This window comes from Artibeus jamaicensis, unplaced genomic scaffold, assembly GCF_021234435.1.
Source record: "Artibeus jamaicensis isolate MK-2021 breed Jamaican fruit bat unplaced genomic scaffold, CSHL_Jam_final scaffold_847, whole genome shotgun sequence".
Lineage (NCBI taxonomy): Eukaryota > Metazoa > Chordata > Mammalia > Chiroptera > Phyllostomidae > Artibeus > Artibeus jamaicensis.
The window spans coordinates 18828977-18850814 of NW_026522057.1; the positions used below are offsets into that span (position 1 = coordinate 18828977).

General features: G+C 59.1%; 1 protein-coding gene across 10 annotated transcripts in view; it reads left to right on the forward strand.

Moving 5' to 3' along the window:
- The first annotated feature begins 5522 nt into the window (after window positions 1-5522).
- Window positions 5523-21838, forward strand: part of RAP1GAP (RAP1 GTPase activating protein) — a 62122-nt gene continuing 45806 nt past the window's right edge. For 4 of the 10 annotated variants that reach the window (XR_008390689.1, XM_037135890.2, XM_053660514.1 and 1 more), the window contains exons 1-2: window positions 19521-19629; window positions 21706-21741. Coding sequence is in view for 6 of the 10 variants with exons in the window: in XM_037135890.2 (XP_036991785.2) it covers window positions 19586-19629; window positions 21706-21741 (80 nt within the window). In the remaining 4 variants the exon portion in view is untranslated. Of the gene's footprint in view, window positions 5627-19520; window positions 19634-21705; window positions 21742-21838 lie in introns of those variants that run through there. The other 6 variants (XM_037135893.2, XM_037135895.2, XM_053660516.1 and 3 more) reach the window with 4 other exon arrangements.

The window sequence follows — 21838 nt, forward strand, 5'->3', positions numbered from 1 at the left end:
CTCCAAAAACACTGCAGCGAAGCCACCTGGAGCCCCTTCTCTGCGTTCAGAGCCCCCTCATGCAGGGAGCCAGGTGATGACTGGAAAGGCGTTTGATCATCCCGTTCGTGCATAAATCCTTCCTCGGCCCGTATGGAAAATGAAGCGGCCAATACTAAGCCTCCTTGACTCTGTCTATCGGCAGGATCATGCTGAAAGGTATTCCAAACACATTTAGAGTGTGTGTAGAAGATTTATGTCTTTGTGATGGGCAGGTCCTGCCCCAGAGGGGCAGCTTCCCATGTGTTGACCTTCATTGCCAAGAGCATCAGGAGCAGGTGCCGTGAGCCTTGGAAACGGGGCTAGGCAGGCACCAGGCAGCACAAAGGAATGCAGGAGGCTGGCCAGTGCTTACAGTCTCCTTTCTGACCTGAGAATCATGTTTTTCATTCTTTATTTACCTCTTGAGACATAGTAATATTGTTCAGGAAAAAGTACTCAGCCCTGGCCGGGCAGCTCAGTTGGTTCAAGCCACCAGTACCCTCAAGGTTGCAGGTTTGATCCCTGGTCCGGGCACATGCAACAGTGAGGGATGAAGGCATAAAAAAGCGGGACAACAAACCGATGCCCCTCCCCCCATCAGATCAACCTAAGAAAAATAGAGTACACAGAACAGGTATTTCTTACACATTCTCTTCCCCAACAGGTAAACCATGCAACCAGTTTTTGTTGATACAGCATACTGCTAACCATATCAGGTTCACTACTTTTTTAACGTGTGTGTTTCTGACAAGTTGGTTGTATTTCTTCGGATGGTGAGATTGAAGTCTCTCTGCTGAGCCTTCTCAAGGTGTTGGGGAGAAGGAGGTTGCAGAATTCACCTTGTGGCTTGTGAAGCAGTTGTGTGACCTCTCCTGGGTGACTTTGGTCTGCTGCTAGAATTGGGACCTGCATCAACTGGCTTGTGCCCCCACCGAGCCTTTGCCATGTGCCCCCAGCAGAAGCAAGACCGAGATCCATGAAGAAGTGGGTCCCTATGGGCCACGATCCCACAAGCACAAGTGACATGTTGGCCTTCTCAGGCAGTTTCCACGCTTCCTCACTCACGAGGCCATCCGAATCCCCCACGAAGACAGGAGAGCTTGTCCAGCATAATTATCGTGTCAGTCTGCAACAGAGGGCATTGTCTGTTCCCACCACCACCGTGCTTAAAGCAAAAAGGAAAAAAAACACCCTGCTTTCAAGGACTTGGCTAAGACTGAAGAGGGCCAGGCCCTTTGAAGTGAAATTGCTCTCGGTCAGGAAGGGAGCCAGCCTCAGAACGGCAGCTGGAATGGCAGCTTGAATTCCAGATCTGTTCGTGCTGCCAGGCAGGCCAGCCCTGGGCCACAGGAAGTGGGGGACACACCCCAGGGGAGACAGAAGGCCTAGGCTTTCTGTCCAGGGTTGAACCAAGGCCAGCTGGCGCACTGGCTGGCCTTTGCACACTCGTATCTTGGTCCCCACTTCCCCTGCAGTGTGCTCTGCTGTGTTTGTATTCGTAACCTAGGGAACGCCGAACTGCTACCCGAGCTTTATGATCCTGGACAAGTGTGTTTCCCTTTGGGCCCCCGTCAGTGTTCTCTGCAAGGAAGCTGGACGTGTGGAAGTTGTCAAACACGCACTAGGTGGAAGGAGACAGCGGGGCCTCATCTCTGCTCCCACCCCCACACCCACCCACCCCCTGGAAGCCCCAGAGGGTGCATTTGGAAAACCGCCCAACCGGACCGCCTCGAAGGGCGTCTCTCGTTTTGTCATCAGCCCGCGAGTCGCTTCTGAGGTTGGTTTACGTCTGGCGTTTTTGCTGCCTCTTCTCCCATCTGTAGCACGTACTGACTCTGGGCAAGACACTCCAAGCTGTGCTAGACTGTCTAGAATTCTGGGACTAGAGTGAATTGTTTACATTTTGTCTTAGGGCTGGGCTGCATCTTATGTCTGCGCCTAAAACCACCCTGCTCCCAGAAACAAATCAACCTCATTAGCATCGGCCTGTTCTAGCTCCCGGGGGCAGGGGCTCCGCCATCTTGTGCATCCCTGCATCCCACCGCAAGCCACATGGCGTGTCCTCAGCAAGGAAATGAATGCGCACTTCAGGGTCCACTAGACGCTCCTTTTTCTACGACAGCAGGGCCTCTCCAGGAGACAGCTTCTGGTCCTTAGGTAGAGCCAGAGCTGGCCCCGCCTTTAGGGATTTCACATTCATGATCCAGACCTCTGTGACCCCAAGAGTGCGTCCCCCAGGGCCGCATCCTCTGTTGTGCCCCCAGCTTCAGCAGGGCAGCCCCCCACCCAGACACCAAGGGCCCTGGTCCTTCCCTGAGGGCCGTGCCCTGGTCCCAACCCCCACTCCCCCTCCTGTCTGGTGCTCACCGGAATGGCACCGTCTTCTCCCAGGCACTCCTGCAGAACCCCCCGCTGCACACACACACCAGTCCTTCCTAGACCTTACTACTGCACACAAAACACAATTTGGGGTCCCCTGCTTTGGAGTTTTCTCCCCTTCTGCCAGGCAGTCTCTAGCCCCATCTTTCTCCCCTTTGATCCTGCCAGGGAGGGGTGGCTGCCCAGAGGAGAGTCATTTCCAAGGGGCATCACTGCCACTGTAAAACCCCATCGTGCACATTCCCAGTTCATTGTGCCATGCACACCTTCATTCTCCAGCCTTCATAGATGGCAGGTGTTTTGAAGCCAGCTTTCATTTCTCAGTGGCAGGAGGGGGATAGCAGGGGTGGTGGCGAGGTCGCAGCATATTCAGTGAGAAAGAAAAGGCATGCGCTCAGAGGCAGCCATGCGTGAGTGGTCAGTCCTGAGTAGTTCGGACTGAAATAGGGCAGGGAAAGCAGAGCTGCGGGGCCTCCGTCCAACCCCCCCCCCTTCGGTACCCTGGCTGCACGCCAGGCTCTGGTGCCCAGCCCCCCACAGCACAGCACGTGTGGCCTGCCCGCCCCCCCCACCCCAGGGCCCCTGACAGTCTCAGAAGGTGCCCCCCTCCCAATCCCAGGACAGGCTGGAGATTACAAGGCTCTGGCGCTGAGGTTTTCTGTAAAGAGGAAAATGCTGTAATTGAAAAGCTCCTTGATTATAAAGAAGAAATCAAGAGGCCTGGCACAGAAGACCTTCGTTCTCTGGCCTGCTCAGCCAGGGTCGGGCACGTTTCACCCCTCGTCCCCCGGTGCCCGCAGGACCTTAGGCTCTTGGGAATCTTGGAGTCTGCAAGGTCCAGACCGTGGAAGGTCACGGCCGCAACACGTCCCCGAGTGCATTTGCGCATCGCCGCGGTCTGCGCATCACCCGTGCTCCCGCTCCAGTGGGGCGCCTTGTCTCCGTGCACAGTCTGGAGTGGCACTGTCAGCGTGGCCTTCCTGGCCGGAGCTGGGGGTTCACTGTCTCTTCATCTCAGGGTAGATGAGGAGAAGCAGGAAGAGGCCCTTGATCAGAATTGAGGATCCATCCAGCCAAGCAGAAGAAAAAAAAGCCACAGGATGGAAAGAGATATGCTTCCGAGGACCCTGGAATGTGCATGCCCTTCCGGAGATGTGTGAGCCCAGCCCTGCCGTGGGCAAGCCAGCCCAGCCCCAGGAGGTCGGCTGGCCCTCAGCCAGCCCTTCCCGAACAGGATTTGTTTTCACCAAGCATCTGCCAGAACCAGCGCCCTGCAGAACCTACCTGGCTGCGGTGATCCCTACACCACGAACCCCCTTCTGTGCCGTCTCCACAAGTGCCTTGGCCACACTCATTCAACCTCTTCCCCTTGTTCCCACTTCAGACCAACTCCGTAGCCCTGGTGCACCCTGAGAAGGGTGGAGGGTCCAGGCTGAGCCTGCCTGCTAGGTGGGAAATGAAAGGGCTCCCGGGGGTAGTAGTGGGGTGAGCCCAGAGTTAGCAGGCGATGCTCCAGGAGTCTGTCCTTGGAGCTGAGCAGTTGTCTTCCCTCCTGCCCTGAACTTCACCTTGTTCTACCAGCCCCAGTCAGAATGTGTGCCGCCCCATAGCACCAGCAACACTGCAAAGCTTTATTAGAAATGTAGGGACTCCATGCCCAGACCCACGTAATTGGGATTTTTGTTGGGATCGGGCCACTCCTAGAAGCCTGAGAAGCCCTGGGCGGGGCCCCTTCCTCACCCACAGCTGGCGGGAGCTTGCCCGAGGGAGAATTTGACCGAGAAGGGCTGGACAGTGAGTGCCCAATCCTATGCCCCTCCTGCCCTTTCACATTTGCTGGGGGTGGGATGATAGTGAGGCCCATCCTGCTAGTCCCTTAATTCTAATCTCTCGGTTGGGGCGAGGTTCTGGATTCAGGGAACAGCTCCTTGGGACTGAACCCCGGGGCCTGCGTGTCTCAGACCTTCAGGAGACTGATGTCAGGGCTTCTGGAGGCCCCACATCCCTTTCTTAATGAAATGCAGTCCCAGGGCGGCTGGGAAGAGAGAGGGGGAGGCGGAACTGACTGTCACTTGTTAAGCACACAGCAGGTGTTCAATAAATACGCCGAATAAATGAATACAAGACTTGAGTCCGCCCTATAAATCCTGCCTGCGAGGTGGGCCTCTTGGACCGGCTGCTCGACCTACTAGTCTTATATGTTTAATGAAATGGAGGTTTGTCTCTACTGCTTTCTGGCCTCAGTTTCCCCAGTTATTAGCAAGGGAGTGAGGTCCAGAGGTCTCAAAGATCCCCTCTAACAATGTTCTGTATGACTTGGGCATGTTCTTGAGCCACCGAGCACACCCTCACCCCTGTCTCCCACAGCTCTGACCTTGTGGGCACGCCGTTCCCTTGGTTCATCTTGGGCTGCCCCTTGGAGAGGAGCCCCGCGGAGACCAGGCCGAGGTGGGGAGCAGGGCCCTGGAGCCACAAGTGTCCGCTGCGCCGCTACTGCTGCTCGCTGGCGTGTGACCTCAGTCAAATCTTTTCCCTCCGTGGCCTCAGGGGTCAGACGAAGGGGATCTCTGCGACCCCTTCCTGCCTGGCTTTCAACTCCTGCCCTGACCCCACCTTCCCCCTGCACTCCGTTTTGGGTTAGGTCGGGAGTGGGGAGCGAGTTGCCCAGTCCAGGATCATGTCAGGGAGCCTATCTATAATCGATAACCGCTGGGGAGTGTCACTAAGAGCAGGGGCACAGCCTCCACGCCCAGCTAACTCAGCGCGCCTCGTGCTTCCTCCCAGTCCCTGAAGCCCACTGGGGCCTAGGACGCCTAGCCCATCTTTCCTGTCGTCCCTGCTCGCCCCAGTTGTCCCCCTTCATTTGGAGCACAGACTGGGCCCAGCCCCGGTCTAGCCGTGTCACCTTGAGCTAGTCCTTGTCCTCTCCTGTTCTCAGTTTCCCCACCTGTAAGATGGGGGCCCAGAGCGCCCGCCCCCGGAACCTGTTGTGAGCCTCGGCGGCCGCGCAGCAGGCGGCTGGGTGGGGGCCTCGGCTCCCGCGCCCGCGGCTCCGGCTCCGCAGTGAGGGGGGAGCGGCGCGGGGCGGGAGCGCTCGGCGGTCACGTGACGCCCCCTCCCCGATCTGCGGCGGCAGCGGACGCGGAGCCGCGTCTGAGCAGAGCTGCAGCGGCTGCCGCGGGCACCGGAGCGCCGAGCCCAGGACGCCCCTGGCCCAGGCCCGCGGGTGAGTCCGCCCCGCCGGGGCGCGGCCCCGGGAAGAGGAAGGCATGGAGGTGCTCTGGAGTCCCCACGGCCGGCAGCCAGGATCCCGCGCCGGCGGGCGGGGGGAACGGGCGGGACCCGGGTCCCGAGGGTGGGCAGTGGGGGGTGCAGGGTCCGCTTGGCAGCGGCTGGAGGCGTGGAGCAAGGAGCCAGGCCAGGGCTGAGCCGGCCAAACCCCCTCCCCCCGCCTACGGGGGTGGGGCCAGGCCCCGCTGAGGGGCTTCGGGTCCCACCACCACCCCCGGGGTGCGGTGGGGGGATACTGCCTCTGCTCCACCAGAGGAGGGGGCGCCTGGGATTCCGAGTACAGAACGCGGAGAAGGGAGAGGAGAAGGAAGTGGGCGCGTTCCTTGGATCTCTCAGGAGCGGCCTTAACATCCCCAGAAGGGGGCGCACGGGTTCTCAGAGGAGGGAAGTGTGGGGTCCCCAGGTCTAGCGACCCCGGGTTGGGAGGGCGGTGATGTCCTTGCTTCCACAGGGATGGAGCGCTTTTCCCCCTCCCCCTGTCCGTGACCCGCCGCGGAGCAGGGCACACGCGTCACGCAGTCGGGCGCCCCCTCGTCGCTTTCCCTGGTTCCGCAGGATCTGAAGACTCAGTGGGAATCCACAGGGCGGTCCTCGCGCCCCGCAGGCGCTCTGGTGCCAGTCGCGTGGCCCCTGGGCTTGGGAAAGATACCCTGTGTGTCTCCGTGCACGCACACGCACTTGCACACACTAGCTCAGTAGGTGAGCGCCCTCCTCCATGGTCATCAGACCCTGACCTGTGCTTGACCCCCAAATTCTTGCCTGGGGTGAACCGAAGGAGGACGGATACCCCAGCCCTCACACACACACATTGGCTTCATTCTCCTCCCCCACCAAAGTCAGAGGCCGGCAGGAGCGGGCACTGAGAGAAGCTGGGTCAGGGCATAGCAGGAGTGGAAGGCAGAGGGGAAATGAAGTAAGAAGGTATCATTTCCTCCTAGAAAAGAGCAGGGTGGGGGGCTCCTAGCCCACCCTGCTCCTCCTGCCCCAGGCTGTTTGAGGGAAGAAACGGGGAGGGGGGAACAACCCTGAGTTTTCTAAGGAACGAGGAGGAACTCAGTCAAAGGTACCCCTGAAGGGCAGCTGGGCCTGGCACAGCAGCCAAGGGCAGCAGCTGAGTTGGGGGTTTGTGCCCAGCTGGTCCCGGGGATCCCTTTTCTCTATCCAGGACCTCAGCCTTGCTCTGAGACCCCTGGCGGTTGAAGGATCTGGGGAAGGGGTGGGCGCACCTTCATGGCCTTGGAAAGAATTCCAGGGTAATGATTAATCTTCAAGTGGCGTGAGCGCCTTCCCCATCCACAGCAGCGTTTCAGGGCAGGGACTGAGGTCTCCATCACACAGCTCCGAGAGGCCAACCGAGCTGCCCAAGGTCACCGAGCCACCTTCTGCCTGGGCCAGGATCCGTGTTCTGACTCCCGCTCCACAGTGGTGGGGTAGAGGAAGGGTCGGGGACAGGGTGGAGTGACCCAAGGGGATCCGCTCCCCTGTGCTGTCAGGATGCATCTGGGTGGTAGTGGAGAAGCTGGCTCAGGTCCAGGAGAACCCCGCCATCTTCTTCAGGGTGCAGAACTTAGAACTTGTCCCCATCTGGGAACCCCATGTTGGCTCCGTCACCCCTTCTCACAGCTATGACAGTGTTCCCACGCTGCATCTTTCCAGCTCACAGCCTTCTTGGGCAAAACCCTGTTCTCTCTGCCCCAGGGTGTCTCCCTGGCAGGGGTCTCAGGGGGTCTCTGTCCTGGCTCTGACTGCCTAGCCACTCCCAGGGGACAAGAGGATTCTTCCTTTGGCCCTGGAAATGCAGAGACTCTTCTTTTGGCTTGAGAATCACTGCCGCTTGGGCCTTAGCCTCCCAGCAGGGTCTGCACAGGCCTGGGGTTAGGGAGCCCCGAGACCCTGCTCCCCACCTCTCTGTCACCAGGCCCTGCCCCTGCCTGGCTGTCAAGTTCTGGAGCCTAGAGGTTCTTTGAGGATTCCTGGGGCAGGTCTGTCTTCTTTGCTACCTGTCTGTCTGTGGAGGCCTTGTCCTGGCAGAGGCTGTGGAGCAGCCACACATGCTGTGCAAATACCGAGACCCGTGCACAGCCAGACACAGACGCAAACAGGGTCCGGCTCACAAGTGTCCTGAGACCCAGACACAGGAAGCCAGGGCACACCCAGGTCAAGACCCCAGCCTCCGACTGTGAGCAACACTGCAAACATTGAGACACGCCGTCCAGACGTGTACGCACAGATTGGAGGTGGGTGTCTGCAAGAAGCGCTTCCTCCAAAGCACTTGTCCAGCTGGCATCTGCTCCCATTGTCTCCTTCAAGGCTCACACGACGCGCGCACATGCGGGGAGGAGCTCAGGAAGTCCCATGCTCCTAAAGATGAACGTGTCGGGTAGGCACAGGCACCCACCCCACCCAGGCCACCGCAGGTGCACATGCCCTGCATTACATCAGCTTCCTGCGTGTGGGACGTGAACTTATCATCACCCTGGAGGGGGTGGCAGAGGCCCCTCTGAGCACCCCCAGTGAAACCTCACCTTCTCCCCTCTTTCCTGCCTTATGTGAACCTAGCTTGGCTGAGAATACTGGGAGACTGCCTATGTTTTCGCTTCAATGGACCCTCCTCTCCTTCTGCCCCTCCCCATGCACACCTGCACCTGCCAGGTTACCAGAGGAGCCTCTTCCCCCCAGGCGCCCCCTTGGCTGCCCCTGAAGTACTGCTCCACAGGCCTCTCCCGAGACAGAACACTCTCAGCCCAGGCTCAAGCAGCCCCGGGGTTTCATTTCCTTTGTCACTTTTGCCAGGAGGCCTTGCCAAGTCCTGGTTTCTGCGTTGCCCTCTCAGCAAGGCTAAGGGCCAGCTGGTGTGAAGGGAGGGGAATCCTCTGAGTTCCCCTCTGCTTACCTCCTCGCCTGGCAGAACCTCTGCAGGCTGGGCCCTGACCCCATGGCTGGGTCTCTGGCATCGCTGGAGAGCAGCAGCTGAAAGCAGCTTCTGTGGGCTCAAATGAGTCTCCAGGGCAGACTGGTGCTGAGGGCAGGGCGAGCAGCGAAGGGCTCTGGGCTTTGCTGTTCTCGCTTGGGTGCTCACCCGAGGCTTGCTTGCCAGAGCACTGGTTCCGAGGCCAGGCCTGGCTCGGCCTCTTGCTGCCTGTGTGGCCCGGGCAAGTCATTTCCCCTCTCTGGGAACCTCCTCCAGCTCTGGGAGGCAGCTCAGCCTGGTTAGGGAGTGTGAGGGGCAGGTGGCAGCCCTGTGCTAATGAGGAGGGGAAGTCTGGCTCTGCTGGGCAGTGGGCAGTGCTCTGGCTAAGGACTTCTGCAGCTTGAAGACACTAGTCAACACTAGGTCAAGCAGGGGTTGCCAGTCTGGGACTTCCTGATGTGGCACCTGGGGTCAACAGAAGGGGGCCTGAGAACAGGGGGCTGCAGCTGTAAATTATATCTGCAGGTATTTTCTTGCCCCCCAAATGTCCTCTATTTTTAGGGCTGAAGACTAGTACTTGCAGGCAGTGACTCAGAGAGGATGAAGGGAGGTGCTGGTGGGGAGGCGTCCCCAAACAGGGGTGTCCCGCAGGGATACCAGCCTTCCCAATCCTTGGATGCTGGCACAACGGTGGGACCCTCACTGGCACCCTCGCTAAGCGGTATTGAGGTGCAGTATGTCCCAGGGATACAGAGCTGAGCCAGGTGTGGCCGCCTTCGGTCCCCACCACAGCTCAGTGTGGCCTTGCCGTGGCCACACCTCAGATGAGGAGGAGAGGCCCGGGGAGGAGAAGTGCCCTGCGCACGCTCTGTTAGAGAGTGCCTCTGGCCTCTGCCGGCGGAAGCCACCCTCCCTGGGGCCCCCTTTCAGAAGAAGACCTGAGTTCAAATTCAGACTTTGCCACTGGCTAGTTGGCACAACCTGGGGTGAGTTGCTACGACTGTCTGAGCCTCGGTTTCTTTCTAAAGTGGGGATCACCCACTTCATGCACCTGAGGGGGTTTTTCCAAGGGTTAAGGGGACTCATGTAGGCCAGTGCCCAGCTCCTCATGAGCAGGCACTTGTTGGTCTCCAAGAGGCGACTGGCTGGGAGCGGTCAGGAATCCAAGTCTGTCCCTGCCGTGTGACTTTGGACGAGTCATTTGTCCTCTCCGTGCCTCACCCCCTTCTCCATGGGACAGGGAAGACGAGCCTGGGTTTGCCTGTCCCCTGGGGAGTGGCATCCGTGCCACTCAGACGCGGCAGCCGGGAGCCGCTGCAGAAAACCTGGAGCGAATGCACAGGGGGGAAAGCAAATGACAGAGAAGTGTGGAGAAAAATATAGTTTTACAAACTTCAAGTATTTTATTACAGCAAGAAAAACAGAAGACTTTTCTTCAGTGTTTGGGGGTCGTGGGTAGTTTTTTTCATGATTTCACGTGCCCAGAGCAGCTGGCATTGCTGCCCTCATGCAGGGCGGCCAGTTTTCTCCGAGCAGCCCACGTCGGGCACCGAGCAGGTGGTCATGGTCATGGTGGCTGCGAGTGCAATGATGAGTTCCACGGTGAGGGGAGCTGAGTCTGGGGTCGCGACCCGCCTCACCACGATCAGAGCGCTGGGTTCGCCTCAGTGCGAGGTGTGTGTAGGGTGGAACGGGGTTCAGTTTATGAAGGGCCTGGAATGCCAAACGAAGGAGCTCACATTTCCCTGAAGGTCAGTGCGGGAAACTATCAGAGGGACTGGGTGGGCCTTCAGTGGACAGGCCTCGGGTACCTAGCCAGGCTCAGCGGCCAGGAGTGAGGGCATAGCCTGGAGCAGTTCTCCGCCCTGCCCCTCGGGTCTGTGGCTCTTTCCCTGGGTCCCGTTTTCCCATGCGTACAAAGGAAAGCCTCCAGCATTTTCCATCCCGGGGCAAGTGAGACAGCCTGGCACCCACCCATCAGGGAAGAAGGAGGCCGTCATCTGTGCTGGAAATCAGAGACCCGTGCTCCCCCCTCGGACCCGACCCCACCAGCTGGGTGACCTTGACTGAGTCACCTGCCTCCATGAGCCGCCCTTTCATCTGTGCAATGGGTGGACGCAGTGTCCACTTTTGCAGTTCGACTCCAATGAGACGGGAGCTGGTGACAACATTGTACGCGCCTCGGGTGTGTCACGTCTCTGGGGGAATCGTGTTGTTTCTTGCAGTTACCTATTCCCCAGGTTCCCCTGAGAATGTGGGGCTGCTGGGATTTGGGGGACTGTGCTCATGAGAAGGACAGACTCATGAGATGACAGAAAGGCCGTGACCTTCTCAAGGCCACAGGAGCCACATGCCTGCCCCAAGCAGACTGGTGGAGGAAATGGAGGGTAAGGCATGTGGGTGCGGCCCTCTGCTCTGCTCCTGAGTTCTTGGGGCCAAGTCTGTGAGGGAAAGACATCAGGGTCCCCAGCTTGGCACATGGCCTTTTCCAAGGCCACATGCCTCGGCGTTGGAGCCTTGGGGGGCGGGGTGGAGTGGCTGATGGATGGTGACCTTGGGAACTCCTCTCTGCGTGCCTGCTCAGTGCCGGAACTGCTGGGGCAGCCCTGAATCTCAAGAGCAGGGAGTGTCATTGACTGGTCAGGGGCCACCAGGACAGGACCCAGGCTGATGGTGGGCAAGCTGTTGCCCAGCCTCGGGGGTCCCGAGAGAGGCCACCTACCCATGGCAGACTGCCGCGGGCCCTCGTGCTGTCTCAGGCTCTGGACGCCGCTGGGTTGGAGGCTCTGGGTAGGTGGGCTCTAGCCTCACCCCATTCGCCGCCTGCCTCCACCTGAGGTGTGGGAGCTTTCTAAGTACAAAAGGGTGTCCCTACATTCCCTCTCCCAGGGCTTCAGGGTCCTAGAAACAGGACAGGGAAGAGCCCCTGGGGCAGAGCGCTCGCTTGTCCCAGTTACCAGACAAGACTCCAGGCCTTGCTGGCTAGAGAGGTCTGGCCCTCAGTGGTCCTCTGCGGGGCAGAGAAAGCGGGGCCCTGCCCCCGCCATTGCTCCCACGCCATGCCTTGGAGTCTGCCCCGTGTCCCAGGATGAGAACTGGCTGGCCAAGGGGTTCCGGGGGTTCGGGCAGGGGAGAAACTGACTGGAGGCTGGGCGGTAGAACGCAGCTGGGCCCTCTGCCAAGCACTTTTCACGGATCTATCTCATTTAATCCTCACTGCAACCTTTATTAGCCTGCCCAAGGTCACCCAGCTGGTATGTGGCTGGAGCTGAGATTGAATTAAGGGCTGTCTGACTCCACTTTCAATCACTTCGTGTACTGCATGCAGAAGTAGGTGGGGAGGGGAGTGTGAAACAGAGAGGAATGGGCTGTGCCCTAGCGAGTGGGGATGGTAGTGGGCAGGGGCCGGTGCGGCTCCAGCTCTTCAGCTCTTCGGCTGTCCCCGCACTTTCAGAACCTGCCCACGAACCTCCAGCTCCTCCCTCCTCCCTTTTCCCCTCCCCAAGGTCGGTTCTTGCAGCTCAGCAGCCAGGGACAAGTTGGGGAAAGAGGATGAATGGGGAGATTTGTTTGCAGACGATCTGAGGGACATACAATCCCACAGACACCGGCTTCCCCCGGCCCCCTCTGTCTGCCTGAACTCCCAGCTCGGAGACCGAGAAATCCTCAGCACCAGAGCTGGAGAGGAGCCCGTGGAGATCAGCTGGTCCCACCCCCTCGTTTTACAGATAATAATTATGATTACGCCCGATAGTGGCAATTCACAAAGGGCTTTTACATCTGGGCTGCCTCTGCACGTGGCAGAGCCCTCGGGGCTGGCAGAGCTCGTGTGGCCGTTGTTGTTCCCTCCCCACTTTGCGGCTGAGGATCCCCGGGGCTCAGGGAGGCAGAGAGGCGGCTTGGGCGCACACCTGGCCTGGGTACTGGGCTCCAGACCCAGCTCTCCCTCCCCCCTCAGCTCGCTGCACCTTCCTGGGCCCTGGAGGCCCAGGGCCCATGAAGTATGGCTCAGGACTGCATTCTGCTTTGGGGGTGGGGCAGGGGGCTGGCCCTGAGAGGTCAGCATAGGAGCTGGACAGGTATTAGGCAAAGCTCTGAGACCCCCGGGGCTGTCAGCCTTTCTCTCCCTGTTGTGGAGACACAGTCCCCTTTTCCATGACATCAGTGATGAACTGAGGGGCAGACCCCTTCTCTAGAGGCCTCCCCAACCAATACACCATGGGGACCAGGCTGCCCCAGAAAATCAGCCTGCAGAGGCACCTTGGAGAGCCCTCCTTATATGGGGAAGGACACTGGGCCCGGAGGGGTGAGGACCCGCCCACAGTCACAATGAGCCCGTGGCAGAGCTGTGGCTGGGACCGGGGTCTCCTGACTCTGCGAGCATGCGTCCACTGAGAGGAGTAAGGACACGCCCCCTTGTTGAGAGCCTGCTCTGGGCCGGGGCCGAGCACACCACACTGAGTCCTAAGAACAGCCCTATGAGGCAAGTACCATTTTCATCATTATATTCTTTTTACAGATGAAGAAACCCGAGGCTTTGAGAGGTTATGAAAATGCCCAGAGTCACAAGCCAGGAAGTGACAGAGGCAAGAATTCCAACACACGGCCCTCTGACTGTGGACCCTGCTGATGTCAGTCCCTGTATACATCATGATAGGAGAAAATTGACTCTATCTTTTTGTTTATATCCGACCTAGAACATTATTCATTCATTGAATGTTTACAGAGTGCCTACTATGCTCAGGAGCCCAGGGTGCTGGTCTGGAGTCAGAGGCCAGGGGTCAAGGGTCAGAGATTAGGCAGAAGGTAGAGGGTCTCCAGACACCCCTAAGCAAGGATGGCTGCCCCTCCCCTCTTTTTCCCCCAAACCCAGCCCCAGACTGTGTGTTTACAACCTCTTTCCCTGCCCCTTACGTTTGCCCATGTTGTACGTTGTAGCACGACTTACCCTTGGGGGAAAGAGGGGCCTCTGGATTTAGAACATCCCAAAGAAGACCCTACTGGCAATAGAATTGGCACCCAGTGCCACCAATCTCTTCATGGGCATAAGGCGATATGTGTGCTAAGTCCTCTCCCCATGGGCATCACCTCGTCAATACCCTGCATCACTCCGTGAGCTAAGAGCTAGTCTGTCTCCATTGTCCAGATGAGGAAACTGAGGCTTAGAGTCACACAGCCAAGACTGGGCCAGCGCCCTGCCCTGTTGGCTCTCGTGCCTGTTTCCTTGCTGGAAAACAAGCCGTGGCCACGTGGCCTGTGCCCAGCTTTGTGGTCATGGGTTTAGAATCCTGGTTCCGGGGAGGCGGAGCTTCAGCCAAGCAGCAAGTATTTAGTAGGCACCGACTGTGTGCCTTGGGAAAGTGCTTCATGATGCTGGAGCTTGTGAAGATCAGGAGATGGAGCTCCTCTTTGAGGGATGTGGGACCCCACGCGGCGGCTGCACCCAAGGCCCAAGGCAGAGGAGGCACTCAGGCCTCCAGTGGTGTCAGGGAAGGGCAGTGTGTGCTGTTTGAAGGACTTTCTTGTTGGCAGGAGTGTCCCTAAGAGTGACTTAGAGCAGCGCTAAGGCCTCAGAGGACCTTTAAGGCCACCGCTCCTTTCACTCGCCTGTGGACGAGCCGGGCCGGGCCTCAGCTCCCTGGTCTAAACTGGGGATGATAACGGCACCTAGTTTGCAGGGTGATGGTGAGAACCGGCCCTGCCAGGGTGCTGGGCGCACGGCCTCTGGAGCCAGTAGCTTCTCTTACTGAGCTGGGGTGCGTGTGTGCTGGGGGCTGAGGTCTTGAGGAGGCACCAGAAGAGCTGGATCTGCTCTGTTTGCAAGCCTTAGTTTCCCCATCAGTCATGGCTGACATGTAACTGTTGCCTGATTGGCCTCGCGTGGCTGTCGTGGAGATCACAGAGATCTCAGGGTGCGTAGGCGCGGCTCCGTGATCTGCACACGGAGCGAACGCGTCCCGGGGGAGCGGGAGCGTCAGGGACACAGTGGGCGTCGGCGCAGGTGCCATGATTGTGGTGCGCAGGTGTGTGCCACTGTGGCCCGAGAGAGGCGCGGCAGTTCACGCCAGGGAGAAGGGAGAGGGCAGCCTTTGCAAGCAGCCTCCGCACAAGGGGACAAGTGAGGAGTGCGGGGACGGCGAGTGCAGGGCCAGGAACGCAGGGTGCTACCTCCTGGCGCCCTGCAATTCCCCACCCTCCCCAGGAGAGACGCCCGGGGCGCTGTCCCTGGTCCTGGAGCCTGCCCTCTCCTTGTCGTGCAGTTCCTGTGGTGGCCATCGGAGGGCGCCCGGGACCGCGGCAGACTTCCGAGGCCTGTTTCAGAACACTTAAAAAAAGGTGCATTCATTTCCCTGTAATGGCCTACCTACACACCTAATTTCAAAAAACCAAACGACAGACTGCCCTAAGAGAAGAAGAAGCTCTCTGCTTTCATAGATAAATACTCTAGCATGATCACACCCCAGGACCTAGTAAAGGTACCAAGTCCTTAACCTGTATGCACGTGTATATATACACATATAAGCCAGAGTTAGGTTCTAGGATGGGATACACTGGCTTTTCACCCCCATGAGTATCTGCAGAGATGTTTGATGCATGGCAAGCCTTCCTGGGTGGGACTTTTCCCAGCTCAGTTTTTCTAGCCCCAGACACTGAATGGCAGTGATGATCCCCAGTAATTGCCACAGACAAAACCATCCTCATGTATTTTCCTAATGCCCTCTGGGGTCAGTGCCACCCCCTCACTGAGAACCACAGCCAGAGTGGGGGACTGGCCTGGGCGAAGAGGGGCTCACAGATTCTCAGACTGGCTTAAGGAGTTGTCAGGGCCCCCATCTTACAGATGGACCAACAGAGGCCCCAAGTGGGAAGGATTGTGCTAGAAAACAGGATGAGTGACCTCTGTGACCCCCAGCCGAGCTGGGGCCACAACTGGTACAGGGCTTGGCGAGCCTTGTCGCACTGGGTAGAGCTCTGGCGATCAAGCAATCTCCCTTCCAGTTCTGCCTACTTGCCCCTGAAAATGGGAAGAATGGGCAAGGCCTTTAGCAGGGAGTCAGGAGAAGGAAGCTGTCTGGATTCCAGCCTACAACGTCAGGGAAGGGCCTTGACTTCCCCTGTCATTGAGGACGCAGCAGTTGTACACCCCCTACCCTCAAAGAGCCACCCTCTCTCCTACCTTGATTTCTTCCCAATAGTGAGCTGGGCACTGTGTGTGTGTGTGATGTATGTCTGTGCACATGTGTCTGTGTGTATTACATGTGACCTAAGGGCATGTGGGTCTGTGCCTTTTGTGCATGAAGCTGTTGTCATTGGTGTGTGTTCACATGTGTGTGCAAACCCAGCCACAGTCATTAGGTGATTACACGGTGATTTGGGAACCTGTGTGTGTGAGCTTGACCTGACTTTTGCATGTGGGTCTGCAGAGCAGGAGCTGGTGTCCATGTGAGCATATCCACAGGTATTTGGTCTGAGCCATCTCCATGGGCATGAGCTAGATGTCTCTGTGCAGTGCGTGAGGGCAAGCGCCTGTGCAGCCCGCAGCTCCGGGGTGGCTGTGCGTGCAGGCCCACCCCAGACTTTCCCTGTCTAGTTCCCTGTCTATCGCCAGTGCCCGGATGGTGGCAGGCACGCAGCAGAGGCTAGTGTGTATTTGCTGAGTGATCGAAGGAAGGAAGGCACGCCCTTATGTATGTTTGTGTTTCTAGAAGGGTTTTGCTGTCAGGGACCTTAGAGGCACATGGTCCCTATGAGGTACTGGCCTGAGTGGAGGCATTAATTCTGGCTATTTTGTCCAGGCCAGATTGTCCTGATCCCTGATGGGGACACTTCGAGTAGGCAGGGGTCTCAGGAACCCATTGAATGGGGTAGGAGTCTTAGAGCCAGGACAGGAGATGGCTGAATCAGTAACCTCACTGGACTGCTGCTTGGGAAGCCAGGCCACACCCACTCCTCCCACCCTCCCCAGGGCCTGGGGACCCCCCAGGAGACTCTTGCTCCAGGAGCTCAAGGTTTGCAGTATCTTGGGATTAGGTAGGTGTGACTTGGCTGTGATAGGCCACGGGCTAAGGATAATGATGCTTCTATGATGGATGGTGGATAATGGAGTTCTCTGAAGGCAAATGCATTTTTCTGTTGTTTTGTCTCTAACCCAGCAAGGTGAGAGTGGGTGTTTAACAAATGAGCAAACTGAGGTCCAGGGAGGAAAACTGATTAATACAGAGCCACACACCCGGGGGCCTGCTGGCCAGGCAGGAAGCCCAGGACTACCCTGTCTCCTGCCCAGGAGGCCCCCGGGGCAGCTGCGGTTGCTAGGTGCCCTGGCAAGAATTGACCCCCCCGCCCCCACTTGGAGCCCAGCCTGAGATCTCTTCAGGAGTCTGCCCCTCGCTTACATTTCCCTGCTGTGGGTTGGGAAGTGGAAGCCGGAGGCAGGTGGGCAAGTAGAACTTCCAGGGCTCAATCCAGGGTGAACTTGGAAAGGCAGCTCTGCAACACTCCGCCCCTGCGCCCTTCCCTCCTCCTTCACACAGTCTGGCACTCATTCGAACAGCCCGGGTGCAAATCTAGGACCCAAAAGAGGAGACTTCCTTCTGGAAGGAGGGTCTGGCTCTGGAGGGCAACCTGGCTCTGGTTTCTAGGTGAAAGGCTGGAGGGAAAGGAAGAGGGAGCTCATGCCTCCATGTCCCTTGTCCTTGGCATCTTCAGGCTCGCACGCTGTGATACAAAGGTTACATTCTTGGAAGTGGCCTTGCAGGTTAATAAGGTGCATTTCCATTATGCTATTGCCTGAGGGGCTATGAGCTGGCCAGGGAATGTCCTGTGCATTCCTGGCTAAGGGAACGTGACCCCCACCCCACCCCCAGCTCTTGCCAGTGAGGCAGCTGCAGCTGGTCAGAAATCAAGAGGCGGGAGCCCACACTGGGTTCTTTGTCTTTGGTGGGAAACTTGTGGCCCCCACAGCCCTTCTCAAGGGCCCACTGTCCCCATACCAGCAGGACTTCCCGGGGGTTAGGCCTGGCTGGGAAACTTGGCACATTGGAGGCCCCTTGGCCACCCTGCCAAGTGGACATGCAGAGCCCGCTTAGGAGTCATTCCTACTGAACAGGCAGACTGGCCAGACAGAGGGCCGTGTCCCAGGGGGTGCTGCAGCCTGAGTATGGCAGGGGTCCTGGGTCCCAGCCCTGGAACTGCACACAGCCCCGAGCGGCCGAGGCCTAGCTCTTGTCCTCCCCTCCTGTCTGCTCTCTGCCACCCCCACCAATCAGGAAGAGGAGACTTCCCCCCTCCTCAGTGCCCCTCGGAGCCCAATGAACTGCCCTGTGCGGAGTGGGCTTCCTGCACCGCCCAGGCGTGGCCCCTCCACCCAGGGTCCCTCCACCCTGGCCCCAGAGCAGCCTGCTAAGAGGGAGCCAGACCTTCTCGGAGAACCAACTCCTGGGACAGTTCTAAGGGGCAGGAAATCGCGCCTGCCCTGCTGGAGTCAACGCTGCAAGGGGTCCTTGAGGGCTCCTCCACCCACCAGAGTGTGGAAAGAGAAGGGGTCCAGACTGGGAGCTGCGAGGGGCCTGGGGGTGGACCTCCCAAGAGAGAAGTGATTGCTGGGTGATCCGGGTCTTTGTCTGACATGGGGAGACTGCTGTCCCACCTCCCTCGTCTGAGTGAGTCAAACTGCAGGGTTCTCTAACCCAGACTGGCCATTTCCCAGGGGAAGATGGCACTACCTGGCCCAGGGCTCAGGAGGAATAGTTCCTGAAAGGGTTCTGTCACCCCATCATCGTGTCCTTGGTTGTCCTTCCTTCCTTGCCCGCCCCCACCCCAGTGCATCTGTCACCTGAGGTCCTTTTAAACAGAAAACTCCATAGGAAGCCTCAAGGCTCTGGGGACTTCCCTGGGTTCGGGGCCGGGAGTGAAGAATAATCGCTCCCTCTTGGAGGGGCAGAGTAGGCATTCTGGAAGGGGTGGGAGAGTCCCAGGGGCACGCCAGTGTCCTGTGTCTCCTGACACATTTCTGCTTGGGTCAGGAGGGGCAGCTTCCTGTGTGGTGGACTGGACTGTGAGTTCGGGGTGAGTTGGGTGCAGGGGGGGGGGCTCAGAGTATTTGTTGAGTGAATGTATGATAGATGATAGGACTCAGCCCGGTGCTGCTGAGTGAGGGAAACCAGAGCAGACGAATGTTCGAGAAGAGGATAAAGCATCTCCATTCGTGCCTCTTTGCACCTCCTCCTCCTCCCCCAGGGAAAGGGGGGTGAGAGCACTCAAGGGGCTGTGGGAGACTCGGTTCCTTCTTTTACTTATTTGCCTGAGCAGAGCTTCTACCCTAGTCTGGGACGCATATAGCTGGTATTTACTGAGCATTTACTGTGTGTCAAGCCTGGGCTGAGCACTCTACGTGTAGTAACTCATTCCATTAGCACAGGGCGGGGTGGGGGTTAGTTCCATTTCACAGATGAGAAATTCGAGGTACTCACAAGGAGGGCACGGACCTGACCACGTTGCAGTCCATTTGACCCTGGATTCCAAGTTCTTGGCCTGACCTGTTTGCTATGAGCTTTCCACTCGTGATGACCTGGACAGGTCCGCTAACAGCTGGGGGCGGGAGATGAGAGAGGGTGCCGCCCCCAGAAGAGGGTCCGCACAGCCGAGTGCGGTCTCTGGTCTGGGATGGAAGGTTTGTCTCATCCTACGGCCCTTAACTCCTTTTTGCCGTCGCTGCTGAGGCCACGCCTGCCGCTGCCCCCGAGGTCCCAGCTGGGAAAGTCCAGCGAAGCCCCCGCCCCGGTCCGAGGGCGGCGCGAACAAGCAGCCCTTTCTGCACGCGGCTGCCCCCGGCAGCTGGACCGCTGCCCGTGGGGGGCGGACAATCCCGGGGCCTGTGGCTGGGGGAGGGGTGGCCCGAGTTGCCAAGGTGACCCGGGCGGGTGCGGGGAAGGCGGCTCCAGCTCCGCGCGGCCAGATGGGCAGCCAGGCGGCGGCGACGGCACCATGAGCTGCCGGAAGCGCAGCTTCACCTTTGGGGCCTACGGAGGGTAGGTGCGTGGGACGGGGCGCCCGCGTGCGTTCGCGGGGTACGCAGTAGGCACTTGTGCACTTGACGCGAGAGCGTGTGCACTTGTGTGCGCAGGGCCGCCGTGCTCCGGCTTGGGTTTGGATGGTTCTTTCCTAGTTTGTGAGTTTGTGCTTGTGTGTGAAGCGGGCCATTTGAGGTCTGTGTGTAGCATGCAGGGTGGTGTGTGTGTGTTCCTGTGTGTTGTGGTTGGGTGACCCATGTGCACATGTGGGGTCATGAACGTTTCTGTGTTTGTGTCCCATGTGCGGGACCGTGCTTATGCATGTGACAGGTCTGTGGACCGGAAGCTGGGCCTGGGTATGCGCTTCTGGGTGCATGCATGGTGGGGTGGGCCCAGGCAGGTCAGGGAGGCCCTGCTGGGGACTTCGCTAGGTCTCTGAATACGCTGGGCCCCTGGACTGAGGCTTTGGACCAAGGGAACCTAGAAGCCATTAGCGGTACCCTGCCCCTGCGCTGCCCCCATCTCTAGGGACCCCCGCCTGCCAAGGCTATTGGCTGCCTGGGCCTGGAGACCCAGGGCAGGTGGGGGGGTGGTAGTCGGAGTGGTGGCTGGTCCATGTCGAGGTCACTATCCTTCTTGACCCCAAGTGCCTCCTCAAAGGGGCGTAGAGGTGTGCTGGGGGGTGCTTGCCTTGGGCAGAGACTTGGTAAACGGAGAGGAAGACTGAGTGGACAGACGGGCCAGAGCCCCTTCTCTGGCTGGACAAGTAGCTGCGTAACCTTCACCAGGCTCTGCCTCCCTGCAGTTAGAGGGAGACCCACCTTTAGGGTGTAGAGCAGTTGGGGCTCACACAGGTAACACTGCTGATGCAGGCTAGGTGCTCTTTGAGCTGTGGGGCGGTGTCTGAGGTGCCTCCCCTCTGTGGATACCCGGCCTTCAGGGGGTCCTGGCAGAGGGGCTGGGTGGGCTGCCTCCCCCGTCTGGCGCCCTGCGGAGCCATGAGGTGAAGAGAGGAGTCCTGAGACGGCTGGTCAGCTGATGCCAGCACGCCGTCCAGGGAGTCAGGCTGGGCTCTGTTGGGTGACCTTGGGCAAGTCCCGGCTTCTCTGGCCTCCTTGAGCCGTCTGCAGAGTCCATCCACATCGGCCGATCCCTGAGAGACCCGGCCCCGTCCCCTGAGACGGTGCCCCCTAGCTGGCCGAGTCTGGTTTGGGGCCCCTTTGCCACTCTCCTCTGGGCCCTGGGCAGGAGGCAAGAGTTGTTTGTTGTCCAAACAGTAGCTGAGCCCCTTGGCCCCAGCTGGGCGGGAGGGTGGGGCCCTCTCCAGGCCTCCCAGCCCCAAGGCGCCCTCAGAGGTGGATGGGGGAGCACCTGAGAGGGGGCAGCGCCCACCCACACTCTCTGAAGCGGGACCTGGAGGGATTTGGGCAGATAAAGCCACGGTGGCCCTGAACTCTGGGGGCTTGAGGACTTTCTCTGTTTCTGCTTCGGGGCAGGGCGTGTGTGCGTTGGGAGTGTGGTGGGGGAGGGAGCTCAGGTGGACCTCCTGCTCCCCAGATTTGCTGGGAGCTACGAGTGAACACCAGCTCCCAAAACAAGGCAGGCTGCTGGCGAAGTGTGTGTGTGGGGGGGGGGGGGGGCCACGGGGGGGGGGGCAGCAGTTCTTCCTAAACACCCACACCCTTTAGTCCTGTTCAGACACACTGCAGGCTGGCCTGACCACATCCCACATCCTCGCTCTGACCCCAGCTGCTGTGGTCACTGTCCCACTCCACCTGCTGCGGGACCTTGCCCACTGACCCCCACTCCTCTGCCGCCCCATAGCCTGTCCTGGGCCACTGCTTCTTACTGCCACCCTCTGGCCGCCATGTCCCCAGCCCTGCCTCTTTTCCTTACTCCTTTTCCGCACACCTTCCCATGCCCCTTATCTGACCTTAGGGCTCCTGCCTGCGGGGGGGGAGATGGGGGGATGGGGCCAGTGCATCCAGCACTCCCTCCAGGCTCCTGTGCGCAGGGCGGGTTGGCAATATGCTGGGCAAGGCTGGGTAAGGAGGGGCCACCCCCTCACCTGTTGCTCCCCTTGCTATGTTTCAGGGTGGATAAGTCCCTCACCCCTCACCGGAGTGTGTGGTAAGTACTGGGCTGGGCTGTGCAGCTATACCCTGGGGACACTCTGGGACCGATACCTCCCCCTTTAATGCCTGACCAGACCCCACACACCCGCCAG